Consider the following 14,000-nt stretch of genomic DNA (forward strand, 5'->3'; position numbering starts at 1 on the left):
ATGTCGATTTGGGTGAGACGCGTTCTTTTCTCTCCTGTAAAACAAGTAGCACGGTTCCGCTTGACCTTATTTGCAAACATGTCAATGAAGGCAGTGAAAATACACGATTACGGTGATTCTAGCAAGCTTAGTTATGAAGATGCTCCTATTCCTGAACCAGGGCCGAACGAGGTATGAATATTGAATAGCCACTACTCGGATTCCCGTTTTGTCGGATTACCACAATAACTAAGCAAGTGCTAGCAAGTCGAATGGGCTTTTTGTATCCTTTTGAGGGTTAAAAAGGAAAATTTCATCAAGGAATCAATAGCGATCGAGTTACTTTTATTTTCGTGATCAAAATCCGCCATTTTGAAAATGGGCCGGTGTCACAGCGGATTTTGTCCCCCCGCCGATTTTGTCCCCCCGGATCAAATCCGCTAGCGGATATTGACCCCCCGGACAATATCCGCTAGCCGATATTGACCCCCCTTCGCCGAATTTGTCCCCCCCCCCCTCAACAATTGTTATTTAAGCTTTGTTTCCCTCTTACTCAGTAAACAGCTTTCCATTTGCATTTACAAACTAACAAAAAAAGCAATTGTAAATTTGGTTCTGCACTTTAGCCTATGATCAACAAAAATGACACTTGAATTTCGATTGGAAAACGTTGCTTCGGGCCGTGTTGAGAATAACATATTAGATTTTCTAATGCGTATGCATGCTGTGTTTGGTAAACACCGAGACTTACCTTGTCTATTTCGTCTTTCAATGTTCATGAAATATTCGTATTAACATTTAATCGTCTTTTCTTTTATTCGTTTACGACTCCAGGAGTACGATAGCGAAGTATGATCACTTTTAACGGGGGGTCAAAATTTGCGAAGGGGGGACTAAATCCGCTAGCAAATATTGACTCCTGGGGGTCCATATCTGCTAGCCGATTTTGACCGGGGGGTCATTATCCGCTAGCGGATTTTGACCGGGGGGACAAAATCCAGGGGGGACAAAATCGGCTAGGACACCGGCAACCGTAATGCAAAATATCGAAAAATATAAGTTTACAGAGTTTGTGTGGAACTATCAGGGATTTCGATGTCAAATAACTTTCATAAAATTGAATTTCTACGTTATTTATGAATCGAAGACTTAAGATATTAGGCAAATGATTTTACTGCTGAAAATTGAGATTTATGGGATGTACATAGCCTGGGTAATATTTGTTTAGTAAGACAACGGCGCCATTTTGAAGACAAAAGTATATCAAACTAAAAACGCGATTACTGGTTTTCAATATAGGCCACACGCCCCAGATTTCACGAGTAAAACCATTTACCTAATATCTTAAGTTTTTGATTCATAAATAATGCAGAAATTCAATTTTATGAAAGTTATTTGACATTAAAATCCCTGAAATTTACTGCAAAGCGGTCTTTATAAAAGTTTGAAATATTTACAGTAAGGTTTAGACCATTCAATTATTTATTTATTTTCAAGAAGAAAACTTTCTGCACATATTTAAAAGTAGAGAAAATTTCATGCACAGCCATTCAAAGGTGAGGAATTCAAGAAACTTGAACAAACACAAGACGGAAAAAAAATTGAGCTCCAAAAAATTGCCCAGCTCTGGCCTCTCCACCCAAAAATAAAATGGCCCATCCCAAAGGATCATAAATTGTATGCCTTTTATACAGCATTATGTTCTTTAAAGTGAAAATTGTGCGTTGTTTTAAAACAGGTCCTGATAAAAAATCAATTTGCTGGCTTAAACTTCATTGATATAAAAATCAGAGGAGGATTTATGAAACTAGTGCAACCTGGAGGAGTTCTGGGATTTGAAGGAGCTGGAACAGTGGAAAAACTGGGTTCTGGTGTCCAGGGCCTATCAAAAGGCGACAGAGTGGCTTTTGGCTTTCTAGGCACAAGTAAGTAATAATCCCATGCCCAAGAAAAATATTGGTCAGGTGGGCAATGCTAGCTTATGACCCAAATTTGATGGGGTGCATGGAATAAGGCCCTAAGTAGACTACGAGCAGTCCCTATTCTTTCGCAGAAAAATAAACGACCGCAAGAAAAATTTTTTGCATGGTCATTTATTTTTTTGCTTTACACTCAACAGGACTCTGTGAACGCTCGACGGACTCTGCTAAAAAATAGGGACTGCTAGTAGTCTAGGCCCTAAGTGACTCCTGAAGTAACATAAAATTTTCCTTTTGATCATAGTTGTGTTTTGATTTACTAGCGTATACACAGGGCAAATTGGAAGGAGAATATCGTCATCTATCAGAAGTCATTTTGGGTTCTGTGTTTCCAAGCACCCCTTCATTACAATCAAACTGGATGAAATTGGCAACTTGCTCAGCTCAAGCAAATTTGTATACGTAATTGGACTACATGCTGTCCAATATTTTGGAAATAATTTGATGAAAAAAATTCTGAGGGCAGCCGAAATTGGACGAGGCCGTAGGCCGAGTCCAATTTGGCTGTCAGAGGAAATTTTTGAATCTAATTATTTCCAAATTGGACAAGCATGTAGTCCGGTTACATATTAATTATATAGCTTGTAGTCAGTCAATCCAGCATGAACAATAAACTTATGTCCAGAACGGGAAAAGCAATCAACAATGGTAGGCTTATACAGCACATGCAACTCACTCAAAGCATTGTCTCCACAAATCAAACTTACAAACAAAACAGTGCAATTTTATTCACCTGAGTTTGCGAAGCTTGCTACAAAGTGAGTGAAAACACTGCATAAATCAATAAAAGTTGTAAGCAAAGTGTCCGAAGAGCGTAACAACTTCTTGAATCTGACAAACTCCTTTCCACTATCTCGTTCGTACTTCATTGCCATCTTTTCTCTTCAAATTTCAGCAAAAAAGGACAAAGAATTGCATCTAGCTCATGGCTATGAATATCTGAAAGATTTCTTGCTTCGCTTCGCTGCACTTACGTCCACCCAAGTTTTGTACTATTTGAGGTGTTTAACTCTTGGTTTTTGCTTCTCAGTGTAGCTAGCTCCTCTTCTGACAACGTAGAAAATATCTCTTTGTTGTTACTATCGCTGAAAAGCTAAAAAAAAAATGGAAAAACGTAGCAAACTTGCCTCTGAATTCCGCCATTGTCGACTAACAATGCGACAAGTTTACAGGGCTGACGCTATGCTTTGTGCTAATTGGCTAATATCCGTCACATGTTGTTTTTTCTTCGATTTGATTGGCTGAGACAAAACTGTCCAATTTTTCTTAAATTGGACAGTTTGTGCATTTTACGTATTTGGATTTACTGACACCTATATAATTAAAATTGAAATCTGCAAGTTGCGTAGCTAGAACAAACTGACAATCAATATTGGAACATTGTGCCACAACATTGCAGAGTTTCATCAAACAAACATCCGGTTTGACTTTAATACCCCCCCCCCCCCTCTCTTTTCATCCAAAGCTGTAACTTTTAATCACAACTTTTCCGACTTTGTTAGATCCGCCCCTGATTTCCCTTCAAGTTGCCTTTTTAATGTTGTCTGATCCCCTGTAAATGTACATAACACCGATAACATAATATTATTGTTTCTATAGATGCTTACGCTCAGTACAGTGCAGTAGCTGCTGATCGTGCTGTCAAAGTGCCTGACCAACTCACTATGGAGCAAGCAGCCAGCACCTTGTGGCAAGGATTCACTGCACATTCCTTTGCTACTTCTGCGTACCCAATCAAAGCTGGAGACAAAATTTTGGTCCATGCAGCAGCAGGTGGAGTGGGAAACCTGATCGTTCAGATTGCAAAGAATAGAGGTACACAATGCCAGTGTTAAATATTTTAGGCCTGGCTTTTTTCCTTAAACCTTTAACCCCTAATTAAGAGTGCCAAATGGCACATAATGTCATAACTTGGTCAATATTAGTCCAAATAAGTTGCATTTTTGGCCCCAAACTTGTATCGAAAAGATCTGCATTTTGAAAGTATTAAAAATTGTATCCCCCTCTATTCGTGACATGATTGACCACCCCTATAACTTTTGGAACTTTTTTGCCTGATACATATGTGTTAAACAACCTAACTGAAATTAACCAATTCACTGAGATCTGCACAATAACATACAGTTCAGGGATATACCTACTATATTCGGAGAGAAACAACTTTTTTAATCTTTCTCTTTTAACGTTTTGACCCATTTATTTCAAAACCATGACTTTCTTTTTATTTGTTTAAAGTGTTTTATGAAACATACTGATCAACACCTTTCAATTGGTGTATCATACATGGATGTGGGCTTCATATTTTTTTTAATTTAAGAAAAAAGGCCATTCGCTTTAGGGTTAAAGGGTTAAAGGGACTATGTTACAGGGATTTCGCAGATGTTTGGTCTAAAATGTTCTGAAATTTAAGTGGTAGGCAACTTAACCCTAAATAAACATGATCTTTGAACATCTAAAGGAATGCATATCCTTAATTTTCAGATAGAAATCAAGCTTCAGCTATAAATATAGATATTTCGAAGACACACGGAAATAACTTGAAAACCTTTGCCTATTTTTTTCAAATTGCAATCCATTTCCAACCGAGCCATCCGCAGCCTAAGAATAATAATGGACTTACTATTTTAAGATTTCCAGCTGCACATATATTTTAGCAATTCATTTAAAACCCGGTAAAATCCATGGTTTAGTCAGAATGAGACATCCCGTCTTTGGTGTTCTATCACAGCTATACCAACAATGAGCAGGAAAATCTTTTAGTTATAGTACAAACTTGTGCCAGTTTTACAAGTGAACAAATGAAGGTCATTGTTACGTCAAAATTTGTTGCCATGACAATGTCGTATAAGGTCAAAGATACCCTATTTTTGACCTTAAATTGAGGCTAATAACTCAAAAACTACTTGGTGGAAGCTCTTGTTTTTGATATATTTTTAATCCAACCAACAATAGGAATTTTTTTGCATTTTTTTAAAAAAAATCGGTAGGAAGGATTTGGAGCTACCTTATTTTTTCATAAATTTAAGGTGGCTCTGAACCCTACCTACAGAATTTTATAAAAAGTTGTTAGATTTCTTGTTACAACAATATATTCATTGACTAGTTTTTAAGTTTTTAGCCTCAAATGGTCAAAAATAAGGTATCTTTTTTACCACTTTAGTTGTTGCTATGGCAACGTATTTTGACGCCATGGTGACTTCAATTTGTTCATTGGAAAAACTTTTGCAAAGTTGTACTGTAAGTTAAACCTCCACGTTATTGGTCTAGCTTCTGAATAGAATGCTAAAGATGGGAATAGATCAACCATTACGAACCACCTTAATGCATGTGCAGGACTGCATGTTGCATGGCAACACTATTTTCTTACATCACTATTTGACCTTACATCTCATAATCTGAAAAACCATTTCTTGGATAAATCGATAATATCTGTGTTTTAATTGATGTCGCCCTGTTTTTTGAAAACAGATCTTTCAGGTTACAAAGCGTTTTCGACAAAAACAAAAATATCATTTTACATACATTTAAGACAAAAACAAAAGTGTTATGTTACATTTGTTTGAACAGAATGCGAAATGTTATTCCCGTTTTCTGTTTCAATGTCTTACTGAAATCCAACTAACGAAAATTAAAGTAACAGGGACTTGTTTGGGAATTTTGTATCAAAGACTTACGTTGTGTGCTTTTCAGTGCGGCAGGATATACCATTGATAGAATCCGTGGCTTCGTAAAAACCACAAATTAATCCTACTAGACTTTGATGCGTCACGGTGGGTTAGGAGGAAAACAAAAGTATCATGTTACATACATTTGCACGAAAAGTAAAAATAAAAATAATTAAATTTTTTTCAAAAATTAAATTAGTGAAAGTTTGCATAAAAACAATGGTTGAAATGATTGAAAATTAGCTTCCTTGACTAAACACCTGCACTCTAACGTCAACTCATCGGCCGCGTGTGTGACGTTTCAATACGGGGAAATCCTTCTCCCGTATATATGCTGTCACATGATTTTGTGATTTGCTTCATGTCAAAATAGAAATGACTGTTTCAAGATCGGTCTTTCAACATCTTACAAGTTAACATAAAACTGCGTTTCAAACTGATAAACTTCATAAAATTTCTGATAAAATTGATCAACTGATAAAATTTCAAACAGTTTCTGCTGCAACTGGCTTTTCAACTTTTCACTAAATTGTACAGCTTCTTTCTGCAGTTCATCAATTTGTTTTTGAAGATCTTCATCAGTAAACGGTTGAAGTGCGACTGAAGCGATCCGCACTTCAATCTATGATCCTTGTTAACCTTTCCTTTGCTATGATGGTGTTTATTGCCATGGTGACGTCTACTGCCGTGGTGATTGTGGATGTGGTTGAACGTGTGGTTGCTGTTGCCCTTGATCCGGGGGGAAGGGGGCACCCTGTGTATTTTGGGTGGGGGTGTGCCGCTGGGACTCTGAAATCAAACCCTTACCCTATACCAGACAATCTCCAGCTGGTTTTGTAACCCTATACTAGACTAGATACCAAAAATCTCTACCCTATCCCAGACTTGCTTCTTTTTAGAACTGCATCATTCACTTTCAGTGTTTTTAATGGAAAACATCTGTCAACAACGTTGTCACAATGATTTTATTCATGTGTAGGGAAGCCTCTTTCTTCTCCAAGTTTTTATTCCTATTCTGGACTTAATTCTTCGTACCACTAACCAGTTTTTCGGCAAATGATACCCTATTCTAGACCAAAACTCTCTGATTTCTATACCCTATCCCAGACTAAACTCCTTGAAAACCATACCCTTCACAGCGGCACATACCTATATATCTCATATGTGGGAGTGCCCCCCCCCCCCCCGGCCTTTATAATTGAATCGCTAGATGGCGAAGGAGGCATGCTATACTGTTGGCTTTTTTGCTGGTTTTTTGAGTTAGTAAGTGAGCATGTACTGGTAGTGACAATACAAGATGTCCTGTTAATACCAGGTAGGGTTGTAGGTCGTGCAACAATTACATCCACCCTTTGTTAAATAAGAAAAAGGTATAAGTTTAGATTGTTTTTGATGCATGATACCTTCAGTTTACTTTTTGGGTTAAACGTTTTTTATGCAAGCCTCAGCTAGGTTAAATATTTCACACAAAAAAATAGCCTTAGATAAGAAAAAGGTATAAGTTTAGATTCAGTTTTTGATGTCATGATACCTTTTACTTTTTTAAGTTAAACGTCTTTTATGCAAGCCTCAGCTAGATTAAACATTTCACAAAACAATAAAACAGCCATTTCCTGATTCACGAGGCCTTTCACAGATCACGAAATACAACTTTACTGCCCTCAATTACGTTTCACGGGAAAACCATAATATTCATTTCACGATATACTAGGGAAAAAAGGCCTTTCACAGATCACAAAGAAATCCCTTACCACCTTCTCTTAATGTGAGGGTGGTAGGGGGTTTCTTTGTAATCTGTGAGTCATTTGCCTGGAAGTGAAATACAAAATAATAATGCTTGGTCTTGGGACTGCCGGTGGTCTTAAATAGACGGCACCGGCCTGCTAGGTCTGAAGGTCTACATGCAGGGTTGGTCTTAGCTGGCATGCAAAACAAAAATGTCTGTTCGTTCAACTAACCTGGAATTAGCTATATAGAGCCACACTAACAATTTGCAGACCTGAAACACTAGTACTCAGGGTCTTGTTACCTGTAAAATAGGTACAGCACTGTTGAGATGGCTTTGCTGCGATCAGGCGTTGTTTTTGTAATAATAATTTGAATAATACGGGAAGCCACGAGCCATGCGGCCCACACTGCCGGAGCTTATCCCGATTTCCGTAGCATTATCCGGCTAGGAGTATTTCTACTCCCCCCTGAATGGGATGCTAGTCCATCGCAGAGTCCCCCCCCCCCCCACTCCCCGCAGCATTATGTCGCCGGTACCTATTTATACACCTGGGGGTAGAGAGGCACTATGAGAGCAAAGTTTCTTGCCCAAGAACACAACACAAGTGACCCCGTCCGGGGCTCGAACGCGGACCTCTCGATCCGGAGTCTGAAACTGTACCCGACGTTTCGGCAATGCTGCTTTCTTCAGGGGGACAAAACTATTTCGCCGTTAAAAAGTTCGTTGTATAACTCACGTATTTAAATAATAAAGCTCGCGCACGTTGCCGCGCGCGCGAGAGCGCGCGATAAGACAAAGAAGTCAATTCACGTAAAGTTAAAGTCCTGGTTTAAGTATGGCCCACCAACTTTCCATTTACACGACGAAATTGTCTTGTTTTACGGCACTCCTAGTTTTCTCTTGGGCACTCCTAAAACAAGAAACGGCACCCCCTAATTATTGAGCCTGTCCAGGCATGCGTTTGCGGTTTACCGTTTTTAGGCGTGCACCGAATGTTCGGACATCGCACGATGTGCTATTTTCCGGTTCTGTATAATGAAGAAAGAAATCAAATATCACTAGGAATAGCTGACACTAGGTTGCCCCCGACGTTAATCGGCTTTTCTTTGCTAATTCACCTTTTTCTACATTTCAGACATTTGATTGGAAATTTTAATTTTTTTTTATTTTGTATGATAATGAAGAAAACGCTCCCTGTTGGTTTGTGTTTTCTAATGGTTTCTACTGGCCTTTTCTTCATCGAGATGGAAAGAGGACAAACAAAACAACACGAAATTAAGCAAAAATTCGGAAAGATTTGTGATACGGTAAATCATTAAATTACAAGAACGCGACAGAAGCATCTTGACATCATTTTGTCATGTTTGCTGTGGTGAGTGATCTCAGCTAGACTCAAGCTAGACTTAAGAAAAAGTCCTTCGTCTTTATTAATTTGACACGCCGGGAATGAGGTGGAAATCGAGCCTAGGACTGAGGCCGACCTATCGCGACTTGCATCGCTCGTTTTCGCGACTTCGTCGCTCAATGGGCCGCTTTGCGGGCTGGAATCAAACTCGCTTCAATGTGGTAGCCAGCTTAGCTTGGCGTTCTAGTCAGTCGGGGAGAGCGAGAAATCGCGCGCGAAAAAAAAAACAGCAAAACGTTTTAAAACTACCAACATTCAAGCCGGCCCAATTGTTTTTTAACTGAGAGCCCAAGCATGAACAATAAAGAATGATGCGAAAGAATTTCTCACCTCTGTCTATGCAGACGCCTGGCACGAGTTTTAAACAATTACAATGCATCTCGAGATCTCTTTTGAATTTCTTTTCTTGATGCCACATATCATCTTGTAAAATTAAAATTTCGTCCGGAGGTGGACCGATCAAGACTTTTCTCCAGTCAAGTAATTTGTGCCTGCAGCTGGTAAATCACGGTCAGTTGGACAAAGGCTTTCTTATCGTACATCGCACTTCATGACAACGATCAACTTTTTAAAAGGCCTTGCATCAGGAGCGCGGTCAAAAGCACGGTAAGCCTGGCAAAACCCGGCCTGGCCGGGCTTTCCGGCCTTTATGCCACGCTTGCCAGGAAAGCGTGGCCTGGAAAAGCGTGGCAACCATGGCCACGGCCAGGCTTTCATGGCCTCCCTGGCCATTAATGCCCGGCTTTCCTGGCTATGAAAGTTTTATGCCCCTTTATGCCAGACTTGCCAGGAAAGCGCGGCCCTTGAAAAGTGTGGTAAGCTCGGCCAAAGCTGGGCTTTCATGCCCCCCTTGGCCACAAAACCTCAGGCTTTCCTAATTTTAAAAATTCCATGACCATTTTTTAATAATGGCTTTCCTAATGGGAAACCAATGGTCAGAAGCCCCGCAGACAAAGTCAAAATAGTGGTCAATTAAAATATTAAAAGTCAAGGACTAAGTGTCACATCAAAACTGTAGTTTAAAATAGCAAAGGATATATTCAGGATATATTTTCCAGTTTAATATTTACTAGAAAAGGTTATCTCTATTTAATATTCTCTGTGACTGAATGGGCTGTTATGCTGCATGAAATGCCAATATAAAATGGGAAATAATTTTTTTGCTTTCTGGGAGTTCCAAGAAATTCTTGGGATTTCTATAGGAGCTAATATTTTCAAATTAAATTTTACTCAACTCGTGTATTCAAATGAATACCAATTTTAAGCCTAATGGATTTCTGTCATTAATTTTTTGGAAATTCTAAACTCAAACACTTAAAATAAAAAATGAGCATTATTTCACAGCAAAAACATTGCTTACCGAGATTGAGATAACAAATTTTAGACTGCAGAGTCCATTTTGCATTCTCGCCAGTATCGCCTGCATCGCAAATGAAGTAAGGAATTCCACCCTTCGAATTCTCGAAAACCTTGGCGGATAAACTGACCACTCAATGTGTGTTCCATTCTCACCATTTATTTCTTTGTAAACCTTGAATACTTCACAAGAACGACATTACAACAAACAGAAAGCTTCGCTTGATTCCTGTGACTGCACCGCCATTACCATTGAGACCGCAGTTCAACCCTCCAGCGGACTTTTGTTGAGAAACCAATCACGTTACGCAAATCATCCCCATGTGACTTCCCACGTGACTATTGTCACGCTGAATCGTTACTTTTGGCGCCCGTTTCGTTTGAATTTATCTCTAAGGGTGGGCCGATACAGGTTTTTCAAAACGATACGATATCGATACGATATTTGCCTTTTTTCTCGATATCGATATCGATATCGATATTATGACGTCATTTCCGTCCTGACGTCATTGGTATGTCATGTGATTTGTTAAAGAATTCAAAAGACAGTCCTGGCGTTGTAGATGTTGGCCACGAATGCTGATTTTTGGTCTTTTTGATTCACTTTTGCATCAAGGCAAGAAAAATTCAAATATTGACAAGGACAACAATATTTATTTGAGCAAAATTGCATTTTTAAACCTCAGGTGCTGACCAGGAGACCGCAGGCTCAGGTCACGTGTACAGTATCGAAAACGTATCGAAAGTGCGATATTTTTCGAAAGTATCGATACTTTTCAAAATTGTCAAAATATCGATGTATCGAATATTTGGTATCGAGTATCGGCCCATCCTTATTTATCTCTTGCTGTTGTCGATCGTTCGTGAGAAAATGTTTTGTATTCTAAATTGTTAAAGGAGCCAGTATATGTTATTTCGCTTACAGTATGCATAGAAAACAGGTTTTGCTTTGTAAATGGCGAATAGTGTGCTAAAACTGGTGATTTTTGGACCTGATCGAAGGCCTTGTTTATGGTGGAACGTCATGGCAGTCGAGCAGTCGTTTACAAAGTGCTTTGGTGAGTAATAGTTCAACTTAGCTAATGTGTTTCTCCAATAAAACCGACTGGACTTTAATGGAACCTAAGGCTCGGCATTTACAGGAGCATAACACTTTATTTGAGCGAACTGCACTTTAGCCGTTGGATCATGATGTTTATTGAAATTCTTTCCGCCGTGTGTGTGACGTGACCGTTACACAAATTCTTGCTTATAATTTGGCTCAGGAATTGAAATAATCTCCAAACCGTTTAGGTTGCAAATTATAAGACTGTTGTAGATTGTGGATTTTTCACAGTGAATTTCCCAGGGAAATGTTATCCAACATTTGCAAGCTCAGTATAAAACTGTTCATGAAGTTCATGTGCACAGTAATAGTAAAATACCGAGAGGTTAATCGGGAATGCATTTAATTTTTTCTACAGGCTTAAAAGAAGAACGAGGAAATCTTCAATTCTAAACTGGACAATCTAGAGAGAACTGAACTTTATCATTCATCTCATGCATCAGAAGACAGCTAGCAGCTAAGTCTGTTTCTTCCTAATGTCTGAGTCAGAAACCATAATAGCCACAAGTTTTGAAGTGTTGAATTTATATGCCAATTCAAGGAATATATGTTAAGACATTGTTATGAATGCGCAAAGGAATTTAATGAAAATTAGTGTAAACATCCGAAAAGTGTTGACCGAATAAAAATAAATATATGTTACAATTGAGTCAGAGAGTGTTTGCAAAAAGTTAATTTTCTGAGTTTAAAGCATGCTTATATTGCTTGGCCAGTCTGGCTAAAGCCTGGCTTTCAGGCCATATCCTGACCCCGGTTTCCCTGGTCTGGCCAGGCCGGGCTTGCCCTGTGGCCGCGGCTTCCCCGGATTTTTTATCCCTTGGCTAGCCCGGCCAAAGCCCGGCTTCTGGCCGCGCTCACCCCGGCTTTTAGGCCGGGCTTTGACCCCGGCTTTCCCCGGTCTGGCCGGGTCTCACCTTTGTCAATGCAAATACTGGACTTCTTTCTAAAAGTCGTTTGCTTCTGGTTTCCGGTTTGGCCTGCTGCGAGTCTTAAATAATTATCTCGAGATCTCTTTCGAATTTCTCGTAAATCCCCGACTCGTCCGGAGATAGACTGATCAAGGCTTTTCTCCGTTCAAGTAATTTGCGCTTGGTAAATCGCGGTTTTGGACTAAGGCTTACTTATCGTTAGTCTGAAAGGACGGCTGAATTTCAGACTAGCTTATCGTAAAACGCAGATAAATTTGAACATTCGGCTAGGTATGTTCGTCCGTGTTTCTAGACATATTTCCTCTTCGAGGCTTCGTGAAATGTTATGACAGCACCACTCAGCAGTAAAATTGTGGATTTTCTTACTTGTCGAGCTCTGTGAGTTAATTATCTCGAACTCTTTTAAATAATTGCATTGCTTTCGGCTTTCAGACATTGTGAAATGATTAAAAGGCTGCCCAATCATCGTTTACTTGCGTCGTCATTGACCAATCACCGTACCGGGAATTTTATCACACCTCCCGATACCCACTTGCGGGCTTTCACATTTCCCAATACCATTTGCCCGCTCACTTTGGTCAAATCGAGAATTTTTCTGGTATATACTATATATACTCTATATTCGCGCGGATTACAATGATGCCTCCTCGGGTTGAGGCCAAAACCCTGCGGGGGCAATAAATATGCAACGGAAGGAAAAAGTTCACTTTCGTTTAATTTTAGCCCGACGGCTTTCTGCAGTCAATTTTTCACTCAGTGGCTTTATCGATCCTCTAAAAAGTTCCATTCAAGTTCGAAGCAATATTGTACATTACCATTTTCCTTTCTGAAGCCTTAAGAAGCTGTATTAAGTTGTGATCAAGTCCGTGAATTGTAGTTAAAAACACTTCTTGGCCACCGAAGGAAAGTTAAATTTCTCACCGGAAAGGTTTTTAAAGCACACTGTACTCCATGATTTTCCATTTGAGATCCACTTAAAAATTGATCGGTGCTTCTTCATTTCATTTTAAACTTTAAAATGGAATTCTCCGTATTCAGAATGGAAAACAAGACCCTAGAAGTTTGTTAATACGTGCCGCGTGGCGCTATCATCTTCTTGCACATTTCGTAGAAGATTGCGTGACGAGCTAAAAATACTTCTTACAATAAATGGACGACTTGTAACAATAGAAAATCGCATTGGCCAATATCCTCTGACAATGAAGATTCGCAGCAGCTTTTATTAAGCATGTTAAAACTAAGCGATTCAATCAATGAATGACAGAGATCTTTGAAAAATACCTACCTTTAATTTGCAAAAAGCTAGCTATATATATAGATGACGAGCAAGGCGTGAAAATAACACTTCATGATCGGAAGTGCCGACGCATTCCTATCCACAACGAAAAGTATTCCCTTGAGAAATTAAAACAGTCCCTTGAGAGTAAACAAGAATGTGGTAAGAGAGTGCCGTCCTTGTCCGCTGCTCTTCTATTTTACTTGTTAACATGCAACTAGTCGAACAAATGGCAATCTATCTTACCTCCAATCTATCTAACCACCAATGTTTCACACCTTACAGGAGCGTTTGTGATTGGAACAACTAGCACAGAGGCCAAAGCAGCAAAAGCAAAGGAGGCTGGAGCAGATGAGGTCATCCTTTATTCTCAGAAAGATTTTGTTGAAGAAGTTAACAGGATCACAGATGGGAAAGGAGTACATGCTATTTATGATGGTGTCGGAAAAACAACATTCCATAAAAGTAAGCAAATAGTCATTTGCCTCTGAAGCAGGCAGAGAAGGGAACGGTGAATGATTTTCTCTCCCTGTCCTTTCTCTACCTCCCCCATCAACCAATACTCCGACTACGCAGC

General features: G+C 39.3%; 2 protein-coding genes and 1 long non-coding RNA gene across 3 annotated transcripts in view; all 3 read left to right on the forward strand.

The window, feature by feature from the left end:
- The window catches only part of LOC144631045 (uncharacterized), a 195,927-nt gene that overhangs the window by 101,914 nt on the left and 80,013 nt on the right, over positions 1-14,000 (forward strand). The gene's annotated exons all lie outside the window — the stretch shown is intronic.
- LOC144630423 (quinone oxidoreductase 1-like) overlaps positions 1-14,000 on the forward strand; it is a 17,692-nt gene continuing 3,692 nt past the window's right edge. Inside the window, exons 1-4 of the mRNA XM_078488797.1 lie at positions 1-171; positions 1,718-1,904; positions 3,558-3,773; positions 13,709-13,888. Coding sequence (XP_078344923.1) covers positions 1-171; positions 1,718-1,904; positions 3,558-3,773; positions 13,709-13,888 — 754 coding nt within the window. The remainder of the gene's footprint in view (positions 172-1,717; positions 1,905-3,557; positions 3,774-13,708; positions 13,889-14,000) is intronic.
- LOC144650704 (uncharacterized) lies at positions 10,954-11,867 on the forward strand. Its single transcript, XR_013570172.1, has 2 exons — positions 10,954-11,171; positions 11,577-11,867. It is a non-coding gene; the product is annotated as an uncharacterized LOC144650704 (long non-coding RNA).

This window comes from Oculina patagonica, chromosome 1 (genome assembly GCF_052425735.1).
Source record: "Oculina patagonica isolate OP01 chromosome 1, crgOcupat, whole genome shotgun sequence".
NCBI lineage: Eukaryota > Metazoa > Cnidaria > Anthozoa > Scleractinia > Oculinidae > Oculina > Oculina patagonica.